Source organism: Pipistrellus kuhlii, unplaced genomic scaffold (genome assembly GCF_014108245.1).
Source record: "Pipistrellus kuhlii isolate mPipKuh1 unplaced genomic scaffold, mPipKuh1.p scaffold_m20_p_19, whole genome shotgun sequence".
Classification (NCBI taxonomy): Eukaryota; Metazoa; Chordata; class Mammalia; order Chiroptera; family Vespertilionidae; genus Pipistrellus; species Pipistrellus kuhlii.
Window position 1 is genome coordinate 5,489,071 of NW_023425504.1, and position 24,545 is coordinate 5,513,615.

The 24,545-nt window shown below is 39.1% G+C and overlaps 1 protein-coding gene across 1 annotated transcript in view; it reads right to left on the reverse strand.

Moving 5' to 3' along the window:
• Positions 1–24,545, reverse strand: part of F9 (coagulation factor IX) — a 36,751-nt gene that overhangs the window by 6,004 nt on the left and 6,202 nt on the right. The window contains exons 2-6 of the mRNA XM_036443529.2: positions 23,412–23,575; positions 23,205–23,229; positions 17,499–17,612; positions 12,452–12,580; positions 8,862–9,067 (exon numbers count right to left, since the gene is read on the reverse strand). Of these exons, the coding sequence (XP_036299422.1) occupies positions 8,862–9,067; positions 12,452–12,580; positions 17,499–17,612; positions 23,205–23,229; positions 23,412–23,575 (638 nt within the window). The remainder of the gene's footprint in view (positions 1–8,861; positions 9,068–12,451; positions 12,581–17,498; positions 17,613–23,204; positions 23,230–23,411; positions 23,576–24,545) is intronic.

The following is a 24,545-nucleotide window of genomic DNA, read 5'->3' on the forward strand; positions in this document are numbered from 1 at the left end:
GATGCCCTTTTACTAAATAAAGTACACATAGCCCCATGTGGCAGCCCATTCATAAACTAGGGTAAGGAAATAGTTCCTTTCCATGTGAGTCTGAGAAGGTCCTTGGGACAGTTATAGTGAAGATTCTTTTTGTCCTGAATTCAACTTACTGAACATCTGATAAATTCTTGACACTTAAGCACCAGCCTCCTACCTGGGGCTGACTCATTGCAAGCTTCTGACCCCCCATTCCATACTCTAGCTTTCCCTCTCATCCTAGTTGCTGCTTTTTATTTTGAAAAGTTGTAAAAATATAGGAGAACTCACATAATATAACAAACCCCAGTGTACCAACTACCTAGACTTAACAGTCTTTTAAATATTTTAGAACATTTATTGGTAACTTACTATGGACTAATCATTGTGCTAAGTGTTTTATGCACATTTAATACAACACATTGAGAGTGAGATTAATATTTTCATTTATAGTGAGCTAACTGAGGTTTAGATATGCATGTTAATTACCCTAAGGTTAGTGGTGAAGCTAAGATGCAAACCCTAGCCTGCCTGGCTTCAGAATCTATGCTTCTAAGCATACAGTATTTCTCTAAGTGTGGTTGGTGGACCAATTGCAGTAGAATCATCTAGGATGCTTGTAAAATGCAGATTTGAAGGCCCACCCAGGCTTAATAAGAATATTTAGGGGATGGGACTAGAGAAAAAATTAAGATCTCTGGAAAATCCCTATGCATAATTAAATTTGAAAAATTCTGTTTCAGAATTCCCAGTGATTGGTGAGCTATGTTTTAAAACTGCTCACTCTGATATGAATAACCCATGAACACAGACAATAGTATGGGGAAGACTTGGGGTGGGGTGGGGGTGGGTGGAGGGAACAAAAATGGAGAAAATAGGAGAAATCTGTAATACTGTCAACAATAAGAAAAGTACTCACTCTGGGCAGATATAGCTATGTAATTTATGGGGCTCAGTGCAAAATGAAAATGCAGGACTACCCTCCCCATTCAAAAGTAAGAAAAAATGGCACTGAAGACATTAAAATACAAAATTTTTCATTTTCTTTGATGGTTTCTGGCAACCTATAAGGGTATTTTTAATTTACTATTTAATGTCATGTTCCCTTAGGTAGTGGGATACATACAGGAGGGCAGATACCCACAGGTGCCCAGGGGCTGCATCTTAAATTTAGCATGCAAGCACACATACCCCATACCCTCCTCCCACCAGACTGATGCTCTGTGCCCCAGTAGTGGTAAGGGTAAGTTAATCTTTTCTTCCCACTGCCCCACTGTAGCAATCAACTGCAAAGGGAAGATTCCCAAGGGCAACTTATATGCCAGAATGTGCTTAGTACCTGGAATAGAGGTGGGCAAAAGGCTCACTCCCACCATTCATTCTCCAAATGTTCTGTGACATTCTTATTCCTGAGATGCCATGTGGCCAAGCCCCCTCCCAAGATGGCATAGGATATGTGCACCCGTACTTAACCTTTCCTGGGACTGTGCAGTAGGACGACGACATTGGTAGCTCTTGGGGATGAGTAGATGTGCTATGGGTTGGAGTGGCATTAGTCATTGGGCAAGTGTGAGAAAGGAGAGTCAGGGCTTGCCAAGACACCAGGGGACATGGGAATGGGAAGTCAAGAATCCATCCCCTGTGGTACTGAGGAGTGAGACCAGTGATTCAAGTATCCAAGTCCCTAGCCCATGTGTTCCCCATTGTCTCACTGGACTTGAGTTATAAAACACAAATGCAAAGCAGGGCCCTGTGCAAGGTGCACCGTTCACAAGCTCACAAAACTGGCCCTGGCCCCAAGTGATTTTCATCATCAAACAAATTTGGACAATATTGTTCTATATTGGTCCTAATGGTTACAACTGAATGCCTCTATTCAAGTAACCGAGGTTAAGAATTCATTTCTGTATTAGAGATGAATTGGACTTAATGGGCTAGTAAGGCCAGACTGAGTGTTATCCACAACCCTTGGGTACAGAGGCTATGATGTAGCTAGTCTAATTCCAGTCAAAGACTTGCTGCCAGAATTTCTATTGCTTTTTGGTGGATGATCAAGAAATATGGTTGGGTCCTTTTAAGCCTAAAAAGCCTAAATTTTAGCAAACATCTTTGCCAAGAAAAAGTCCTAAAATATATTCACATTTAAAGATATCACAAAAGGCTTGTTTGTGGAATGTTTGCTTGACAACCTAAAGTTCTAAATATTAGCTATTTGGGGATGATCTGTCTGCTTGACCAAGGACAAGTTCTTGCAAGACATACCTTTGGAGAATGATGGGAAAGCTTACGTTCTGAGCAAGGCAACTGAGTTCTGACCTGTCAAACATTTTCATGTTTGTCATGTCCTAACGGGAGCCTGTTTTCTTCCTTTCAGACACACACACAGATACACACCAAATATGTCCACATGAATCTGCAAAATACACATTTACACATCTGTTCTGATGCTCTTTATTGACAATGCCAACCCAGAGTAATAGCTGTTGCCTTGTTCACTTCCTAACCTTTTAACTTGAACCTGGCATTTCCCTGTGATTTTAGTAAACTTTCATTATTCCTAAAGAGCCACATCCAGCTTTTCAAAAATATTTTTCTGTTTGTATACTCATTTTTCTCTCATATGAAAAGCAAAATAATTTCTGTATGATGTATAGCTTGTTATGCCCATAGATGTGATTCATCCAGCCCTAATCTCTACTTCATTTTTTCTGGGCACAGGGGCAATGCTCACTTTTGTTTTTTTAATAACTGGTTAACTAGATTAGTGATTCAAATCGATTTCATCAGAAAACATGCTTAAAGCCACTAATGATCTGAGAGATGCAAATCAAAATGACAATGAGGTACCATCTCACATTTGTCAGAATGGCTATCCTCAACAAATGACAAGTGCTGGCCAGGGTGTGGAGAAAAAAGAACCCTCATGCACTGCTGGTGGGAATGAAGACTGGTATAGCCACTGTGGAGAATAGTATGGAGTTTCCTCAAAAAACTGAAAATGGAACTCCCATTTGACCCAGTGATCCCACTTCTAGGAATATATCCTAAGAAACCTGAAACCCCAATCAGAAAGGAGATTATATATATATATATATATATATATATATATATATATATATATATATATACTCCTATGTTCATAGCAGCACAATTTACAATAGCTAAGATTTGGAAACAGCCTAAGTGCCCATCAGTAGTTAAGGGAATTAAAAAAAACTGTGGTACAATTACACAATGGAATACTATGTTGCTATAAAAAGAAGAAACTTTTATCATTTGCAACAGCATGGATGGAACTGGAGAGCATTGCCTTAAGTGAAATAAGCCAGTCAGAGAGAGATAAATATCACATGATCTCACTCATATGTGGGATATAATGAACAACACAAACTGATGAACAAAAATAGATCCAGAGACAAGGTAACACTGAATAGAGCATCCACCTCAGAGAGAAGGCAGGGGAGGGGGTGTATAGAGCAACCAAAGGACTTGTATGCATGCATCTTAGTATAAACAATGGACACAAACACTGGGGAAGTGGGGGATTGTCCTGGAAGGGGGGGGGGTCAAATAAATAGATTTCATCAAACTGTCCTACAGAATAATAGTCTAAATGTTCTGTGCAAAATAGTTTTGTGGGGCCAGGTGAAATTACAATTGTCATCTTTTTATTTATCCTAATTGGAACTTTATCATCTGAGCTAGGACAAATAGAGGGTTACCTTTTTCAGGTGAATATATTTCTATAGTCTTAAGATCTTGATATAACATCTTCCTCCCAACCCCTCAATCCCCCCATAAAAAAAAAGTCATGTTTCATACATATGGTAACTATGTGTGCTGTCTGCCATGCGTGTGTCCTAATAGAATGGAATGAATTGGGTTGTGTAGGTAGCTATTCAGGTCAAGAGTTTAGGCATCAGACCAAAGCTGAGGAAAACCCAGACTGGGAAAAATGCTAAAACATTTTAAGATTTTTTAGGCCAAATATAGAATAAAGAATAGACAGACATATTTTATCTGTTAAATAGTTTAAATGCCTTCAATTGCATATGATACAACCTAATATAAAGGATAGGGAAAGCGTGAGCACCGGGCTTCCATTTTATTTGGTCCATGATAAAACAGAAAATAGAAGACCAGGTACTTGGCATACAGGGTAGGACAGATCTTAAGCCAAAGCAGAAGAGGTTGGAGGAGCACATGGGGTAAGTTTGCACATGATCAGAATTGTCATGCTGACAGCTTCAGGGGTGTAGGAATAAAAACTAAATTAAAGCTTTGGAAAGTCTCAACACCACCTAGCTTAAAGCTTTTAAGAAGCTTTTAAGCTGTTAATGAAGGCGGTCTTGTAATATAAACGTTGCCATTTCCCTTTTTTTCCTCTAATATTGAAAAGTTTTAATTGCTTGCCTATGCAGCTGTGTGAAATTCTGAGTCTTGTTTTAGTTCCCACTCCTCTAAGGAAGTTAAGGATGTATTGATTCTAGGAAATAGCCATTCTGTTCCTATATAGTGCATTTAAACCTTTAGCATCCTCTCTTGAGGTATTTATGCAGAATCCCTGCTTCATTTCCCCAAGCTCTCAAGTGGCTCTGAGACCACCACGGGGCACCTGGAGGGAAAATGAAGGAAATTGGCCTTCTACCTCTTTCTCAGGCATTCTGTGTGGTGATGTGGGTTCCAGGTTAAACAGGCCAGCCTGCACCTTTGAGGTTGGGGGGCGGGGCCTTTTAGGCCGGAACCAATGGGGGTTTTGGAAGTGTCTGGAAACCAGTGGCTGAGGAGGCCTTGCCTCCAGATTCTCAAGTGAAAGCTCTAAAATAAGTTAAGGACCGGCCATAGGGAAAGTGCACATCGCTGTCCTCTACCATACTCTAATCTCCCTGTAGGTAAAACAATACCCTCGACATACTCTTCATGGCGTTATCCAGCAGCTGCTGTCCCCAGTGACAGAACAGCTCTTCAAGTAAACAGATATTTTTTTCAAACAGCATTTCCTCCTAAAACTACCCAGCCCACAAAACAGGTCTTGTGGTTGGAAAAGGCTTTCATAACCAGGGCCAGAACCTGCTTACTTGCCTGTAACTTTCACCCATAAATCCACAAGCAAAACGTCATCTTCCCCTTCCCTACTGTGGCACTTTAGCGCTTGTAAGCAGCTCACTTAAACCTTTTCTCTAACAGACTAAATCTTTCCAGTTCATTCAAACTGTTCATTACTCAAGGTGAAAGTCAACTCTCGGGTTTTTTTTTGTTTTTTTTTTTGGTTGTTTTTGTTTTGTTTTGTTTTGTTTTGGGGGGGAGTTTCTTTACATAAGTGGTTGCTTTATCTCCCACCCCTTTTTATGAATCATCAGCATTTTGAACCACTCTTTTTTAGGTAGCACAGCTAAACAGTATTTCCTATTTTATTGTCATAGAATATTTTGGCCTTTGAATCCCCAGCTGTTGCTTGCTTTCTCTTGCTGCCTTGGGCTGAAGCAGGTGTGTTGCAGTTTTGTTTGCAATCAAATCAAGTAGTTCCACCCTGCAGATTAACTGTGATGAGATGGAGCTGGCTCTTCCACAAATGAGAGATTCTGGTTTGTTTCCTTTCTATTTCTTCTTAGTCTAAAGTGACTTTTATATACTCAAATGTATCTCATATTTTTGGGAGGTGACGTCAGAGGAATGGCGGCGTAAAGGTAAGTCTGTCTTCCCCCCAACCCCAACATTTCAACAAAATAAACACCTATAATTCAACAAAGAAGTCATGCTCAACACAGATGCATGCCGGAGAGACCTGCAAACCGGAACAACTAAGGTGGGCTCCTTGGAATAAGTGGGGAGATGAGAAGGGAGGGAAGCCAAATGCAGCTAAAGTAACCTTTCATGAGAAACTTGATGGAGGTGGGTGTGGACAGTCCTCTGGTGAGGATAAAAACAACACAGAAATATGACTGGGTCATTCTCAAGTATCCAAGAAAGTAGATCAGCTCTTCCTTTTGGGGGAAAAACTAAAACATAGTACTTTGCAGATCCCCAGCCTGTAATCTTAATTCATGTGAATAAAATAGGGAGTGAACATGTGTGCACACATGTGCATATATATGGATAAGTGATCTTGAACATTCCAAATTAGCTAGGCTTGGCTTGATTAGAAAGAGATAATAGGTACACTAACTACAAGTGTGCATTGAGGCGGACATGACAGATTTGAAATTATGTGAATCACATATTTCTTCCTCACAGTACAACTATAACTGTCATCTAATAGTTTCTTTTGCTTAAAAGAAAAAAAAAAGTAGCTTGCTAGAATAAAATTTCTATTAGGAAAGACTTGCATTGTTCAAACATTGGCTTAAAGGGGGTGCATAGGGAACAGATTATGTAACTAAACTGAGACTTAACAAAACCCCATATTTTTAGCTCTCATTTAAAAATATTTGCAATTTCATTTCTGGGATGACAAGGGAACAATGCTAAGCCTACAATGCATGCATTCTGGGATTAAAAAAAAATCCTGGTGTTTTTTTGAGTGGGAAGTCATCTTCTTAGCTAATGAAACACCCTTGGTGACTGGGTCTTCCATTCTAAGCATTTCTTTATGTCCCACAAGCCCAAGGAAGATAAAACTTATAAAGCATAATTTTTGTTCTAAGCAACTTACCCATGGAAGTTGGATATAGAGTCAATGAAAATATATAAGAACACAAATAATAAAATTAGAATTAGACACACTGAGTGGCCAGATTATTATGACCTCTGAACACATAATAATCTGGCCACTCAATATATATATATTAACTGTGATGAGGTGGAGCTGGCTCTTCCACAAATGAGAGATTCTGGTTTGCTTCCTTTCTATTTCTTCTTAGTCTAAAGTGACTTTTATATACTCAAATGTATCTCATATTTTTGGGAGGTGACGTCAGAGGAATGGTGGTGTACCGAGGCCCGGTGCATGAATTCATGAATGGGTGGGGTCTGGCCAGCCTGGCCAGAGGGAGGGGACACGACCAGCCTGCCTGCTGGTCAAACTCCTGGTTGAGGAAACAATTTGCATATTAGCCTTTTATTATATTTGATATACACTGAGTGGCCAGCTTATTATGTGTTCAGAGATCATAATAATCTGGCCATTCAGTGTAGTTGTTAAATAAAATAAAGAATAATTAGAGTGGCTGACCCAAGAGGGATTGTTCAAGGAGATGTTGATGAAGAAGGTCAAAGGTTAGTCTTATCAAGAGTCATAAATGAAAGTAAAGATATGAGTGAGTGAAGGAAATAGCACTGGTAGGATGCTTAAGTAGGGGATAGAGGGGTGTAAAGGAACATAGTGTATTTTATTGTGTATAAGATCAAGTCCAACAAATGTTCCAACAAAGGTAAAAGAAAGGAAAATATAGCATTTTGGCTGTGATGGTCTATAACCCTTTAGTACCATTCTCTGGAATGTCTGTCCCAAATCCCTAACTTCCAGGGATAAGTCCAATATCTTATAAGCATTATATTGGTTAAATCCAGGTGATCTGAAGAATTCTAGATAGTTACATAGATAGTCTCAAAAAAATTACAGTAGTTTTAAACTTGGGAGATTTACCTGATCCTAGCTTAAATTGCTACATGTTTGATAATTGAAATATCTTTAAAGCTACTGGTCTCTGAAGGCAAACATTCAAACCTCAGTAGAGAGGATTAGTGAAACTTCCTTGAGATTACTATAAAATCACATGGTTGTGGCCACTAGGGAGTTTTATGTTAGATTCGACTGCTACAAGTGCTGTCCAATAGAACTTCTGCAATGATGGAAATGTTCTGCATCTGAACTTTCCAATATGGTAGTCATATGTGGCTATTGTGCACTTGAAATGTGGCAGGTGTCACTGAGGAAATTAATTTTAAATTTGATTTAATGGTAGTTAAGTTTAAATAGCCACATGTGGCTATTAGTTACCTTATTGGACAGCATAAATTTATATAAGGACCAGCCTAGATCCTGATATCTGGGACCTACACCTTCTCTCTGATAGACTCCCTTAGGCTTTAGCTATAGCCAGTAACAACCCAGGTTTTGTTACAAATTTATCTCTTGATTGTCACTTCAAAAATTTGCACATGTTTATTGTCTGCAGTTCACACCTGGAGGAATGTGTGACTAGGTACCATGATTCCACTGTTTGTGGTTTTGGATCTTAGCTTCTGTAACAAGATTGTTTCATTTGGACCATTGGATTTCAAATTATAATGTACATTAGAATTACCTGAAGGGCTTGTAGCACACAAATTGCTGGGTCCCACCCCCAGAGACTCTGATCAAGTAGGAATAAGGTGTAGCATGAAAATTTGCATTCCTAACAAGTTCTCAGGAGATTCTGATGTTACTACACTTTGAGAACCATAGGCTTGGACCCAGCCCCTATCTCATACCCTTGTTCCAATAGCCCAGTTCTTGTCTTCATTCTTCCCACTTGAATCCTTTTTGCAATCCTTTAGAAATAATACAATTTTTCTGGACCTAGAGCTTTTCTATTGTTTACCAGTTTTTTTTTTTCCAGGGCCTGAAGCTAAAGTAGTACCCTGAACCCCAGTACGTGTGACCTGACTTCTAACCTTCATGGTGGCTTGTCTGGAATCCTGATATGCTATTTCATTGAGGCCAAACTCTCCTTGACCTTGTATAGTAACTGTCCGTGGACTTCTCTTTCATGAGCTCCCCACCTATGGGGGTTTCCTCATGTTGCTTAGTACTGAAACTTGCCTAAACACTTCCCATACCTAATGCCCTAGCTTCAGCCTTCCCTGTCCCATCTGCCCCTCCTCACCCCACCCTCTAGTTTTGACACACCATCAATAAAGAGTACCTGCCAAGGAAATTGACCTGGCTGGGCATTTTTTCCACCAACAACTCGAGTGAAGTCGTTATATGGTTGGGTGCTTTGAGTGATGTTGTCCAAAATTGTTTCATCTTCAGTAGAATTGTCAGAGTCCGTATTGGGAAAAAAGTCATCGGCACGAGTAAGCTTCAGAGAATTGAATGATACAGAAACTCTCCCACATGGAAATGGCACTAGAAAAATGAAAAAAAAAAAGTATTTCTCATTGGCAAGCAGGACATACACTGATTATGATTTCTTTTTTTAAAATGTAATAAATCTTTATTGTTCAGATTATTACAATTGTTCTTTTTTTTACCCCTCCACCTGGTTCCCATCCCACCCTCTCACCCTCTGCCCTTACCTACCCCCCACTGTCCTCATCCAGAGGTGTACGATTTTTGTCCAGTCTCTTCCTGTACCCCCCATATCCATTTCCCCCTGAGAATTATCAGTCCACTCCCTTTCTATGCCCCTGATTCTATTATATTCATCAGTTTATTCTGTTCATTAGATTTTTTATTCACTTGATTTTTAGGTTCACTTGTTGATAGATATGTATTTGTTGTTCATAATTTTCATCTTTACCTTTTTCTTCTTCTTCCTCTTCTTAAAGAACACCTTTCAACATTTCATATAATACTGGTTTGGTACTGATGAACTCCTTTAGCTTTTTCTTATCTGTGAAGCTCTTTATCTGACCTTCCATTCTGAATGATAACTTTGCTGGGTAGAGTAATCTTGGTTGTAGGTTGTTACTATTCATCACTTTGAATATTTCTTGCTACTCCCATCTGGCCTGTATAGTTTCTGTTGAGAAATCAGCTGACAGTAGTATGGGTGCTCCCTTGTAGGTAACTGTTTTTCTCTTGCTGTTTTTAATATTCTCTCTTTGTTTTTTGCTCTTGGCATTTTAATTATGATGTGTTTTGGTGTGGTCCTCTTTGGATTCCTTTTGTTTGGGGTTCTGTGCAGTTCCTGGACTTGTAATTCTACTTCTTTTACCAGGTGGGGGAAGTTTTCAGTCATTATTTCTTCAAATAGGTTTTCAGTATCTTGCTCTCTCTCTTCTTCTGGCACCCCCATAATTTGGATGTTGGTATGCTTGAAGTTGTCCCAGAGGTTTCTTACACTATCTTAAACTTTTTGGATTCTTTATTCTTTTTGCTTTCCTGGTTGAGTGTTTTTTGCTTTTTTTATTTCAAATCTTTGACTTGATTCTTGTGTTCCTCTAGTCCAGTGTTTTTCAACCTTTTTTGGGCAAAGGCACACTTGTTTCATGAAAAAAATCACGAGGCATACCACCATTAGAAAATGTTAAAAAATTTAACTCTGTGCCTATATTGACTATATATAAAGTAATTCTCTTGAATAGGAATCAAATAAACACAAAGAAAGTATTTTATAATTACTTTATTATGAAATATTAAGTAAACAAAATAGTGAAAAATTATAAAATTCTTGTCTTGTCTGCACCTACGGCACACCAGGCAACATCTCGCGGCACACTAACAGCGGCTGAAAAACGCTGCTCTAGTCTGCTGTTAGGTCTCTGTATAATATTTTTTATTTTAGTCAGTGTATGTTTAATTTCTGGTTGGTCCTTTTTCATATCCTCGAGGGTCTGGCTAAATTTATTGGAGTTTTCTAGGGAATTCTTAAAACCTTATAACTGTGGTTTTGAACTCTATATTCAGTCATTTGTTTTCCTCCATTTATTTTGTTTGTGATTTATTACTTTGTATCCATTTTTGCTGCTTTCCTGAGTTGTTAGGGTAGTTTTGTGTGCTAGGTTTCCTATATGACCCAGTGGGTTGGCCTCCCTGTTACCTGAGGTAGACAGTCTTGGTGCATTTCTTTGTGGACTGTGTGTACAGCCTTGTTGTAGTTAAGTCTTGAATGTTGTTGGTATCACTGGGAGCAGTTAACCTCCCAGCCAATTGGCTGAGAAGATCATCTGTGTCTACACCTGGAGACTTGTGCTGGAGACAGCCTTATAGGACCAGACTTTTAAAATTCAAAAGCATCTGTGTTCAGCTTTGATGGGGCTGAGTCTCAGGGCTGAGAAGACAGACTTGGATTCCAGTCAGCCCTGCCCTTGTGCATGTGCCTCCAGACCTCTGCCTTTGGCGGCTACCCTGAATTTCCACCTGACAGTCCAGATTCCCCCAGTAAGAGCGTGGGTCCCCAGGGGCTCGCCTGGTACTGGAATTCAGTGCAGTCATAACTGGGGTTCAGTGCAGTCAGGAGCTTTCGACTCCCTTCCACCAGGGAGAGCTAGCAGCAACCGCTTCAGTCAGTCTTCTCTGCATGCACTTTCACGCACGTGCTTCCAGATCCCTGTCCATCGTGGCTCCCTGAGTCTCTGAGTCTATGTGTGCCTTTCTCTGTACCTATCAGTCCAGACTCCCTCCATATGAGCCTGGGTCCATGGGGTTTTGCCCAACACTGGGGTTCGGTGCTGTAGTAACAGGGGTTCAGTGCAATCGGGGGCTTCCTTCCCCCTCCCACCAGAGAAAGTCAGTCAGGCACTCAGCCACCATTCCTCTCTATACACATGTCTCTGTACCTCAGCTCTTTGCAGCTCCTCTGATTCTCAGTGAGCTTTTCTATTTCCTTCTAGTTGTAGAATTTCCACTCAGCCACCTTTCCTGTGGTTCTGTATGATGTCCATTCTATCTTTTAGTTGTAGTTTTGTAACTGTTGTGCAAGGCAGCAGTTTAGGTGCTTACCTATGCCGCTATCTTGGTTTCTCCTGATTATGATTTCTGGATGCATAATAATCTGGCCACTTAGTCTATTATATATCGTATATAATAAAAGGCTAATAAGCAAAGTGTCCCCTTGACCAGGAGTTCAACCAGCAGGCAGACTGGCCAATCACCCATGTCCCCTCCCCCTGGCCAGGCTGGCCAGACTCCACTCATGCACAAATTCATGCATTTGAGTGTGTAGTGTTGATGTTCTGAATACACCAATCAGCTGTCAACATGGCAGCATGGTTAATATGACTGGGAAACACTGCCTTGTCCACTGCTAAATGGAGGGACTGTGCTGAGCAGCCTGGCATGGTTTAAAACAGATGGTTGTTAAAACTATTCTGATCTCAAGGGTGTAAACTCAGCCTGAGACCCAAGGATAGAAAATAACTTTCTCAGAGGAAAGCAGCCACACCTTGGCAGAATCATGCTTAAAATTTTCCCATCCTTGTACTAGAAGCCTATCAGTCCATAATTTATGTATCTTTCATGGCATAGGATTACTACAGTATTTTGTCTGGGTGAATTACAAATATATGTACAAAAACCAATTGCTTCATGATATAAAATTAAAAATAAGTGGATACATGGAAAAGAATTCAAACTAAAGACATTTAGAATTTCTATTTAAAATGATAGAATTTGAAAAATTAATTTTTCCAATTCATGTAACTCCTCTTTTCTATGATTTCATAATGAAGTTAAAACAAGTAGGTATTATAATTGTGTAGACTAGTTAAAATGCTAATGGTTCAAATGTAGATTTGGAGAATATATCTGCCAAGCTTTGAAAAAAAAAAAACTCATTTAGATTTTGACCTGCTGGTTCACAGGACTTTTGGTCTTCTGCAAGTTGGTATCCTGTAGTACAGGAACAATACACCTTGTTATCTGTGCCCTTTGTACAAAACTGCTTGCACTTGCCATTCTTAATGCTGCATGTTTCATCTGAAAGAAAGCAAAATCAACAGTAATAGCATCATTTAACATGCATTCCTAAAAAGTATATGAAACTACTGACTCATGTGTAGGTCAAATATAACTGGGGCCATTTATGGAGAAAAACCTAGGAACCTTAAGCTAAGAGTAGAAAGATAAAATAAAGTTCTTAATAAGGCATAAAATGGTGGCAGCAATATATTTGATTTGACATAAAACTGAAGGGTTGAGTATCCTACTTTCATTAAATCATGGACTATAATTTAAATGTTTATTAAATATAACACATATTCAGAAAATACCCACAACTTTAGTCTGAATTTCTCACAAAGTGGGTACACCTGTTTAAACATTAAACAGATTAATACATAGGACATTAACACCCTAACTCTCCTAATGTCTCTTTTCAGTCATTATAGTCCTCCTCCTTTCCAAAATTACCATTATCCTAACTTCTAAAAATAAATAAGTTTTGCCTGTTCATGAACTTTATATAAATAGATGCTCACAATATGCACTCTTCTGTTTTTCATTTAATATTTGACTGTGAGATTCATCCCTGTTGTTTTGTGTAGCAGTACTTCATCTACATGCTATGTAGTTTCCCACTGTATAAGTGTTACTACTTTATTCATCCACTTTACTATTGATGAATACTTAGTTGAATTTCCAGTTTGGGCCTCTTGTTTTTATATGATACAGTTATGAACATTCTTATATATGTTTTTTGGTAACATATGCATACATGTTTCCTAGAAGTATACTTATAAGTAAAATTGTGTTCAGGTTTAGTACAAGAGATACTGCCAAGTAGTTTTATAAAATAATTGTAAATGATTTTTATTTAAAAATTTCCTCATTGCCTCACTCCCTTGTCCCTTGCTCTTGCTCCCTAAGATTGCACATCCTAATAAATAAGCTTGTGTCACAGACTCCATTTTTTTTTTCAGGGGAAATCTAGGCTAACAGAATGACTATATGGTTATAGAGTATATTATGGAATTTTGAGTGACAGGTCTGCATTTTTGAATTGTATTTTACATAGGCTAGCATAGGCTAAGATAACAATTAGCTCATGTTCTTTACTGACACATCAGGAAATAAAAGGAGGCTAATCATCAATCAACTGTTGCCAGGTAGAGAAAACAGCCTGAGCTTTAACCTTTGCTACCAATAATCCATTAAGTGCATGATCCAGAGAAATGTTGCTTGGTCCTTTTTACTTATTTTTTTAAAGACCTTTCTCCTCACTCATAGTTAATACATGGGACTAGCTATCATTTTTTTGCTAAAAACAGTACTAAAGTGTTCAGCCAAATCAAATATAGCCTGTATAAAGTGTTCAGTCAATATGAGATTGTGATAAGTTAATAGAAATAGGTGATAGGTCTAGCCTGGTTTGGTATAGGGCATGCATAACAGGAATGAGTAAAGACGGTGTGGTTTTCCCAATTCTGATTCTGTGCCCTTGACTAAATAACTCTCCATGAATTGCAACATTTGTCCTTGCTCTTCATGACCCAGTAAGTTGTTGCTGCTCTCTAGCTTGGCTTGTACATTCAGTGGGAAATATTGCTGTCCAATCAGAAGTCTTTTGCCCTCAGATAAAGGACTCAACGTTCTGGAAATAGTATAATAGCACAGGATATCCAGCAGAAAGGTTCATAGTCCAGGATCTAAGGGACAGTCACTATGGGACACATTCATCAATCATTTATTGAGCACGTAGATGTCAGACGCTGTGTTGGATATGGGTCTCCCTGGTTCTGAGGCTGGTCTCAGTGCCTAAAACATGTTATTTTACCTCCATGTTGGTACAAACTCTTCTTTCTTGACCCCTCATGTCTACCACAAATGTTACCATTCCGTTTTATTTTGTTTTGCCTTCTACCCTGATATATTCACTGATATGCAAAACAAAGTGTGGACAAAAGATGTTCTGTTTAAATAAGTTTACCATAGAACATGCTATTGTTTAGTTAAAACTAACGGTATTTTCTTGTCTTCACTCCACAGAAATTTATAGCAAATCAGTAGTGTTTGTGGTCTGTTAGTGGTTCTTTCCTTCTTTCTTTCTTTTCTTCTTCTTAGTGGGAGATATGGAGGGACGGGAGGTAGGGCTTTTTTTTTTCTTTCTTTCTTTCTTTCTTTATTTCTTTATTTCTTGCTTTCTTTCTCTCTCTCTATCTCTCTCTTTCGTTCTTTCGTTTTATTTTCTTTCTTTCTTTCTTTCTTCTTTTATGCTTTCTTTTTCTTTCTTTCTTTTCTTCCTTCATTCCTTCCTTCCTTCCTTCCTTCCTTCCTTCCTTCCTTCCTTCCTTCCTTCCTTCCTTCCTTTCTTCCTTCCTTCCTTCCTTCTTTCCTTCCTTTCTTCCTCCCTTCCTTCCCATCCTATATTACTATAGAAAAATGCCTCTTGTATTCTTAGAAGGAACTGAAATGACCAAGTTTTTACATACCTTGATCTATCTGTAGAGGACTCAAATGTGATGTATAGCTAGGGACATACTGATATTTATTCTAGCTAAAGGGACAAAATAGGCAATCAATTGTTATTTTTCTAACTAGAAAATGTGTCCTGAATGTTGGTACATCTCTGCCTTGGAGAAGAGCCTCATAGACAAGGGACAAGAAAAATAAAAAGGTCTGAACAATGGAAATCTATCTTCTCTTTACAAGCCAAGATGAGGCAAGAAACTTGGGGCCCAGGAATTTCATAAACTGTGCTATCTAGGAGCTTTTGAGACTAGTCTAGATTATTCTTTAGTTCAGTTTGAAGCAATGGCAATGGAAGTTTGTATGTTTTCTCTTTTCCTGTCCTCTAGTTTCTGAGATAAAGAGATTTTTGAGAGAATTCTCAGTTTGTTTCTGAACTGAGCTGGAAAGATTTTTCTAAATCCCAATAAGATGGGCCGGGAGATATCAATATAACCCAGAGGCCAGATTTGGTGGTGGAAGCAGTTCAACTAATCCAAAATGTGGGGAATCTGAGAGGACTGAAATGGGTCCAGTTGTACACTTAGTACTTTTGTTTTGTGGTCCATAGCCTCACACATATAGCAAAACATTTTAAGGATTTTTTGTGCTCATATTTATATTCTCAGGGCTATTCTATTTTTAAACTAAAGACATTTAGGAATACTATTTTCAATTATACTTTACTACAATGTATTCTTCATTCTTAACTGAATCTAATTGAGTTGATCATTCCCTTACTGCCAATAGTTATAGTATTTAAGCTGAAAATGAGTAAGTACTTCAAATATTTATGTAGATTTTCATAATAGCAGGATCAAATTTATCTAGGTAAATGTGAATTTGAAATTATAACCTTTCAAATGAAAGTGGCATCTCGGAGATGTTGAACCAATTAACATAACTACAGGAAAGGTAACCCAAGTTTACACCTCACTAGGAAATCTGAGGGAATGGGAATTCAGGCCATGAATACCAGCTCATCCACCTGCATTCACTCTTTTCTTTTAAAATGTTTTGTCCCTTCCACCTTTTTCTTTTCTTATCTTCTATTCCTTTTTATCTTTTTTACTTGAAAGGAAGATGACCAGTGGATTTCTTTTTAATACTGAAAGGATTTCTGAACATTACAGATGACTTATTCCCCTTTCTCAATAGGACACAGGCAACAGCTTGCGTTTCATTTTGTTGTATGCCTTTCTCATCTATGTATCAGGTGGATTGCTATAACACCTTAATAGAGTCCTGCTAATTTTCGACTCTTTGCCCTTAGTTATATAACCCGTGATGTTAAATCCTCTCCCTAGGATCACATCTCTATTCTTCTGGAGTTTCAGAGTAGAAAGAAAATCTGTCACTAGTACTGTGTGCTTTTCACAATCACAATACCAGTAATCTTGCATCCACAGGAAATAAACAAGTAGTTAAAGGACTTTGGGGATGTATAGTTCTAATTGCCAAAATCTCAGAAAAAAGAATATTCTAGGCAATGAGAGAAAAAGATACATACTGAACCTAAATTTATTATGAACTCTTTCAGTGCAAATAATGTATGATCTTAGATTTTTAGTATATATAGTAGTTGGTATGTGTGAAGAAGTGGCTATTATATGAGAGTACTGACTTTGCCATACCTCAAATCTGTAGTTGTTTGACTTACACTGCCTATGTTTATAACAATTCAGTCATGAGTTCAGTTGATGGGTTTAGTTTTCTTTGCATTTTGTGGACATTAGTTAGAAGCATGGGTTTAGGTCAGACAAACTGAAGTTCAAGTTCTGGCTTGAACATTTACTTGCCTCTGTGATTTTAAGCTATTGTTTTTCTCATCGTCATGGAAAGGGGATCCTAGTAATGGTACTGACTGCATATGGTTGTATTGAGGATTAATAAGTGAGTGGGACATCATTACTTATTATCCACCAAATATTATTACTCAGTATAATTTCTTGACCTCATCCTGGAAACTATGACTAGATAAAATGAACGTTTATAACCTTTGAAAGTTTGTTTTACAATGGGATATTATTCAGCATTTAAAGGAAATCCTTTCATATGCAACAACATGGATGAAACTGGAGGACATTTTGCTAAATGAAATAAGTCAGTCACAGGACAAATACTGCATGATTATATAAAGTGCTTTAAAAAGTCAAAAACATAGAAGCCAAGAATGGGGAAGGAAGGGAAAAAGGGGAGTTCCTCTGCAATTGGTATAGTTTCTGTTATATAAGATGAATAAGATCTGGGCATCTGCACAACATCGTCCCTGTAGTTAATAATATTGTGTTGTACACTTCAAAATTTGTTCAAAGTGTAGATCTTAATGTTGTATTTTTTACCACAATAAAAATGTATAAGTTTTTAAGGGAAAATTATGCTACATAAATATTGCATTTTCCAGTCTCAAAGTGAATTTTGAGCCATGAGTAATCCAAAACTAGTTACTTACCTAGTTCACAGTTTTTTCCTTCAAATCCAATTTGACACCAACATTCGTAGGAATTAATGTCATCTTTGCATAGGCCGCCATTTAAACATGGATTAGATTCACATTGATCTCCATCTTTGAGATAGGTTAAAACATTGAATTAGAGGATGAATTGTTTAGAATTCTTGGTCCTCCCTGCACAAACTCATGGTGAGGGGAGCATGGTTTTAGGGTTAGAGAAGAACTCTTGACCTGGAATCCAGTTGCTTACAGGGCGTCCCTGGCTTCCTGTATTTCTAAAAACAACTTAGGCTAACACTGTCCTAAGAAATTACCTTGAAGAAGACATGTGCATAGTTCATGTAACTGGAAGAGGAAAGAGAAGAATGTTTAAGTATAAAAACGTATTTTTTCAGCATATACTGAGAAGAATTTTTAGTCCTTTCTTATAGAATGGGTGGTAGAGTTAATTCCAAATCAAATCACATTACTTCAAAATTCATTATTTATACTAGAGGCCCTGTGCATGAAATTCGTGCATAGAGGGGGGTGTCCCCTCAGCACAGCCTGCACCCTCTCTAATCTAGGACCCCTTGGGGGATCGGGCCTAAACCAAAAGTTGGACAGCCCTCTCACAATCAGGACCACTGGCTCCTAACTGCTCACCTGTCTGCTTGCCTGCCAGATCACCCCTAACTGCCCCCCCACTGGCCTGGTCACCCCTAACTGCCCCCCGGATAGCCTGATCACCCATTATTGCACCCCCCCCCCCCCGCCGACTTGGACGCCCCCCTCCCCCCCCGCCGGCCTTGTCACTCTTAACTGCTCCTTACCAGCTTGGTTACCCCTTACTGTTCCCCCTGCCATCCTGGTCACCCCTCACAGCCCCCCTCTGCTGGCCTGGTCACCCCATGCAGCCTGCTGCTCAGTCATTTGGTTGCCCCTCACTAACCTCCCTGCTGGCCTGGTCGCCCCATGCAGCCTGTTCGGTCCTCTGTTTGGTTGTGATGGTTGCTTAGGCTTTTATATATATAGATGTCATGCAAAGCCTGCTCTATCACAGATCTTGCAGTGTGAGCTGAGTCAGATATGGTACATCTATTCAAGGAACTGCTGGCCTAGGCTTGAAGCAAATGCATCTTCTTTCCTAATATATATATATATATATATATATATATATATATATATATATATATATATATATATATAATCTCCATCCCTAATATAGACCAAAGGGCAGAACACTGAACAACCAGTCGCTATGATGTGCACTGACCACCAGGGGTGTGCATGGCACATTGGCTGTGGCAGGATGGTGGAGAAGGTGAGTGGAGGCATCAGACCAAGATGGGGTGTTGGTCACTGTCATCAGGGTAAGCCTCTGGTTGTTACTGAAAATTTTTCATGCCTGTGCCATGATCCTGCCCAGCACTTGCATTTGATGCCAGTGCTGGGCCCGCTTGCATCTGCTGCTCATACCTTCAGCTGGCTCCCAGCACTGGTCCTGATTGCTCGGCACTGTCAGTGGGTACAAGCAGCAGCTGCTGGCCCTGGTCACCCCTGAAGGCTTCTCCACCTCCCCCTGCTCCTGAGGGGCTATTGGAGCAGCAGCTGATGCTCACATCTGCTGACAGCACCGGCCCCACTCACCCACAGCTGGTGCCAGCCCCAATCACTTTGCCTTGTCAGCAGGTGTGAGCAGGACCAGTGCTGTCAGCATGTGAAAGTGATGGCAGTGGGAGTGACGACAGGAGACTGGGGGCCACACAGGAGTAGTCAGGCAGGGGCATGGAGGATGGGCTGAGACCTGCCTCTGTGTCCATTGCAACCTCATGTCCCACAGTTCCTTTCAAGGTGCATGAATTCATGCACTGGGCCCCTAATACATCTACACTAATAAAAGAGAAAATGCTAATTGACTGTACCTTCACCACACCCACAGCCAATCAGAACAAGTATGCAAGTTAACTTAATAAAGATGGCAGTTAATTTGCATACACAGAGGGAGGGAGGAGTGAAAACTGAAGACAGCTTAGAAGGAAGAGGGAGGAAAAGCAGAAAGCAAGGTGGCTGCCAGAAGGAAAGCACAGGTGGCAGCGGTGGCAGCCACAACAGTGGTGGTGGGTGGGGTGGGGTGGGGCGGGGTGCTCGGCCGCAGTGGCCACTTACAGGAATCTTCCTACAAACGGGCTCCTAGAGTATATATATTCACCCAAGGGTATTTTTCTATTGATTTTTAGAGAGTGTGGAAAGGAAAGAAAGAAAGAAACAGAGGGAAACATCAATGTGAGAGAGACACATCCATTGGTTGCCTCCTGCAAGCACCAGGGCTGGGGAACCTGCATTCTTCCTTGTGTTATCATTTAACTTTTACGTATAATATACAGTTATAATTTGAAACAATAGAAAAAGATGCTAGAAGCATCTGTTACTATTTAAATATATTCTATGAGTTAGGTCTCAAATGGTCTAAGTAAAGTGAGAAACAACTTTCAATAAACAGAATCAAAGAGAAAAATTTCTAAAAATGTCCCTTTTATGTGTAGATTGAGTATGTTTCCTTTCTACCTTTCCTAAAGTTTCTACATTTATAGAATTCTTGAAAGCCTTTGAAGACACTAGTGGTAAGAAAACAGGGGAAAGAAATAGGCAAGAGGGGAAGGAAGGGTCAGGATGAGAAGGGAACCTTTAAGTCAGGTTTCTTAGACCTCTGCCTCCTTCCATACTTCTAAGGAAGTTTCAGGAGAAAAGTATGAATAGGACCAGAAGGTAGATTTGTATGCACTTTGAGCTAATATAAATAACCCTGAAGAAAAATGGGAGCTATATCAACCAGATAATATAAGAGAAACAAAACAGTGGAGGATAAAGTTGATATAAGAATGAAAGAATGGGAGAAAAGGGTAAACTAATTTCTAATTATCAGTCATACTTTAGAGCAAAACTTCTTATCATTTAGCATGTAGATCATTATCTGCTTTAGGGAGAGCAGTAGTGTGTCTGTCATATTTTCTGTCAGTAGCATGTATCTACTAGTAAGTCCCACTGACTAAGGACTAATATCCATTCTTAGAAATAGCTCCTCTCTGGAAAGTCTGCTTGTCCTCTCTGCACCTTGATCCAGTGTGCTTTTGCACAAATACTTCCATTTGTTCCAATTCTATAAAAACAAAATATGTTATATCTGGATTATTATTATTGATGTTCAGAACTGTTCTAAAAAAATGAGCTACATTTCCATTTTATGTTATAGACCAATGGATCTGAATTATTTAAGATGTTTCACTGAAAGGGTCTGGGCTTGCAACCAGCTAGCTACACAGCAACTAATTTGCTGAGACATATCTTTAAAATGAGTGTCATTTTATCCTGCATTTAGTCCTCCTTTGGGTGCTTGTCTGTGTGTACTTTAGGCTGAGGCAAAGCCACAGACAGTAGCAGTCAAAGACAAGGAACCAACCAGATCTTGCCAAGTGAGCGGTTCCTGTTTAAGGCTACTAGGTTAGTGTTTAATGAATAACTGCACTTAAATTTGAAGGCTCAGGGGGGTAATATTGAAGGAAAGGGGTTGGCTTCATGACTCCCAAGCTAGGTGATCTTTGATAAGTCTTTCATTCTTCCTAAACCTCAGTTTCCTCCTCTGTGAAATGAGGCTAATAATATTTTCTTCACATGGTTGGTATGATGATTAAGTGTGACAGACACTCTGTAAACTATAAAGTACTTGTCAGATGCTGGTTAATGTGATTTAATGCTTTATGTTGTGAGTTGATGGTACAGAATAGGGCAGGAGTGAGAGATCTGTGTCCCTGATGTATGTGGCAGCCCACACAGTGATAACTAGCATAGTCTATTTTGGGGGCAATTAGGAATCTCAGTTGCAAGTGAAAAGAGGCATGGAGTTACTATATTTTTCTTTTTTGTCCTTGTTTGTCTTTTATGTTTTTATAGACAAATCAGTAGTTACAGAAGCATTTCCTTAATGTTTCCCATTATCTTTACCTGAATACAGTAACCACTGCCTATGATTTAGAAGGCAGGAGCCCATCTACAATATATGGGTCTTAAAAAGTACTAGGAGAGTGGTTTCTTGAGTCAGGGGTGGGCAATGAAAGGATCATGGGAGTTTAAATACAGCCAAGAATATTAGGAATTGGTGTATTTTAAAAATATATCACAAGCTTCAAAAATTTAAATATAGTAGAAACAGAAACTGAGAAGACTTGTTTGGACGAATTGTAGGGGAATAACTCAGTAGAGAATTGGCATGGTAGGGTTCATTACCAAGGCCAAGGAAAGGCAGATAAAAAAAAATGTAATGGACAAAACTTCTTCTTCTTCCATGATTTAAAAACAAAAATGGGCCCTAGCTGGTTTGGCTCAGTGGATAGAGCATCGGCCTGGAGACTGAGGGGTCCCAGGTTCGATTCCAGTCAAGGGCACGTGCCCGGTTGCGGGGTTCTGGTGGGGGGCATGTAGGAGGCAGCCAAATGATGATCCTCTATCATCATTCATGTTTCTATCTCTCTCTTCCTATCCCTCTCTCTATGAAATCAATAAAAATATATTTAAAATTTTTTAAAATGGAAGAAATATGAGTTATGAGAACATGAACAAGCCCAGCAATGCCTTCAGAATAGAAACTAGAAATTATAACTGGATCTCAAATTGATGGAATTCAGTGAATTTGCTGCTCAAGTAAGTCAACCTGTAAAATTTACACTGTCACTAGATCCTGCTGCTGGATTTTAAATTAACTTTAAAACTTAGTTGGAACAAACTGAGGAATCTCAGAGGAAAGGAGAGTGGGGGTGTGGCAGGGAAAGAGTAACCAAAGAACTTATACACATATATGCATTACCTATGGACCACAGATAGTAGGGTGTTGAAGGTGTGGGGTGGGGTGGGAACTGGGTAGAGGGGGAAATGGGGGAAAAAGAAGGACATCTGTAATAATCTCCACGATAAAGATAAAAAACCTTGGTTGTCATTAATTTTTGACTTTTCCTTATTGTGGTAAATTTATTTAACAAACATTTACTCAGTGCTTCTTTCCAGATATTGTTTGAGGTACTAGGAATACATCAGTAAACAAAACAATTGAATACTGCTACCAACCTTCACTTGAAGGTTGCCATCAAGTGAAGTGGGAAAATAAATTATAAATAGTATAGTAAGAACATTATATAGTACTTCAAATGGTGAAAAGTGCTGTGAAAAATAATAGAGCGGGATATGGTATCTGGAGTGAAGGGGTTATGGGAGGGGAATGTTGAAGTGTTAATAGATGATCAAAGTAGGCTTCATCAAGATGGTGATATTTGGGCAAAGACCCAAATAAAGGTGAGGTAGTGAGCCTAGGAAATCTAGCAAAAGAGCATTCCACATGAAAAGAACAGCTAGATCAAAGACTCTAAAATGGAAGCATCCCTAGAGTATGCAAGAAACATTAGGGAGTCCAGGATGGCTGGAGTCCATCTGTTTTCTTCCAGCTTCCTGGGGTGGACAGATGTTCCTTTTGAAGCCCTGTGGAGGAGTAAGCTTATCTGTCAACTGACATTTCTCATGCTGGCATACCTGTGGTATTCAATCTTAGATAAAGTAATGGAACTTACTTATCTGAGTCCCTTTGTCAAAGTTTAATGTATTATGTATTTAAACAAAGAAAAAAATACATATTTCTTAAATGTTTCATATACAAGTTAGAGGATAAAATGAATTGCTTACCAACATATTGCTTCCAAAATTCAGTCTATAAAGAAAAAGAGGAGAAGTTAATGGTGGCATTTAAAATGTCTTAGATTTTATTCCTTCTCTTTTATAGCATTTATAATACATATATATGTATAGGTATTTTAAAATCACAAAGAAAAGTTTCTCTTTATTACATTTACTATTCTTTGCATTTGAATAATGTTATGTGGAAATACTCACAGTTTTTTCAGTGTTTTCAAAAACTTCTCGTGCTTCTTCAAAACTGCACTTTTCTTCTCTACATTCTCTCTCAAGGTTCCCTTGAACAAACTCTTCCAATTTACCTGAATTATATCTCTTTGGTCGATTCAGAATTTTGGTGGCATTTTCACGATCAAGAAAAACTGAAATTAAAAAAAAACTATTCTTTAGCTTTAGGAAAAATAAAACATCATGAAAATTAAATATATCTTTTAGGGAAGGTTTTGTTTTTAATCCAAGTAATCCCAAAGCCAATTTATCTTTGGGGCATAGAGACAAAATGTACAATATGATGTTCTCGTGATACTGTATACACATTGAGATTTAGGAATTTAAACTCAATTTGATTTTTAGTCAAAAGAGCTCCTATAATAAAAGGTCAGATTTTCAATCATATTTGAACTTGGGTGAAAAATAAAGTTCTTGAATAACAGGTTAACTTCACACTTTTTGATTATTTGAAAATAGCCAATTGTAGATGTTTTGCAAGGTGATCCATCACCCTTGCTGAGCTATGCTTTCAGGATACAGTTGCCCAAATGACTTTACAACAAATATCTCTTTGAAGAACAGAAACCTATTTGTAGTCCTGCTCCAAATGAAACCCAAGGTTTTCTCACTAACTTTAAAAGAAAAACCACTGCATTAATTTTTTTAAAAAAATCTTTAGACCCACAACACCTTCAGTTGACATGTGTTGTTGTAAGAATTCCAGTGATACGTCTTTTGCTTGGATTCAGGATGTGATTTATTTTAGCTACTAGAGGCCCGGTGCATGAAAATCCGTGCACGGGAGGGTGTGTGTCCCTCAGCCAACACTGCACCCTCTCCAATGTGGGACATCCCTCTCACAATCTAGGACTGCTGGCTCCCAACTGTCACCTGCCTTCCTTCCTGATTGCCCCAAACCGCTTCTGCCTGCCAGCCTGATCACCCCCTAACCAGTCCCCTGCCAGCCTGATTGATACCTAAGTGCTCCCCTGCCAGCCTGATTGCCCCTAATTGTCCTCCCCTACAGGCTGGTCCCCCCACCTGCTCTCTCCTGTAGGCCTGGGTCCCCCCCAACTGCCCTCCCTTGCAGGCCTGGTTGCCCCCAACTTCCCTCCTGTGCCT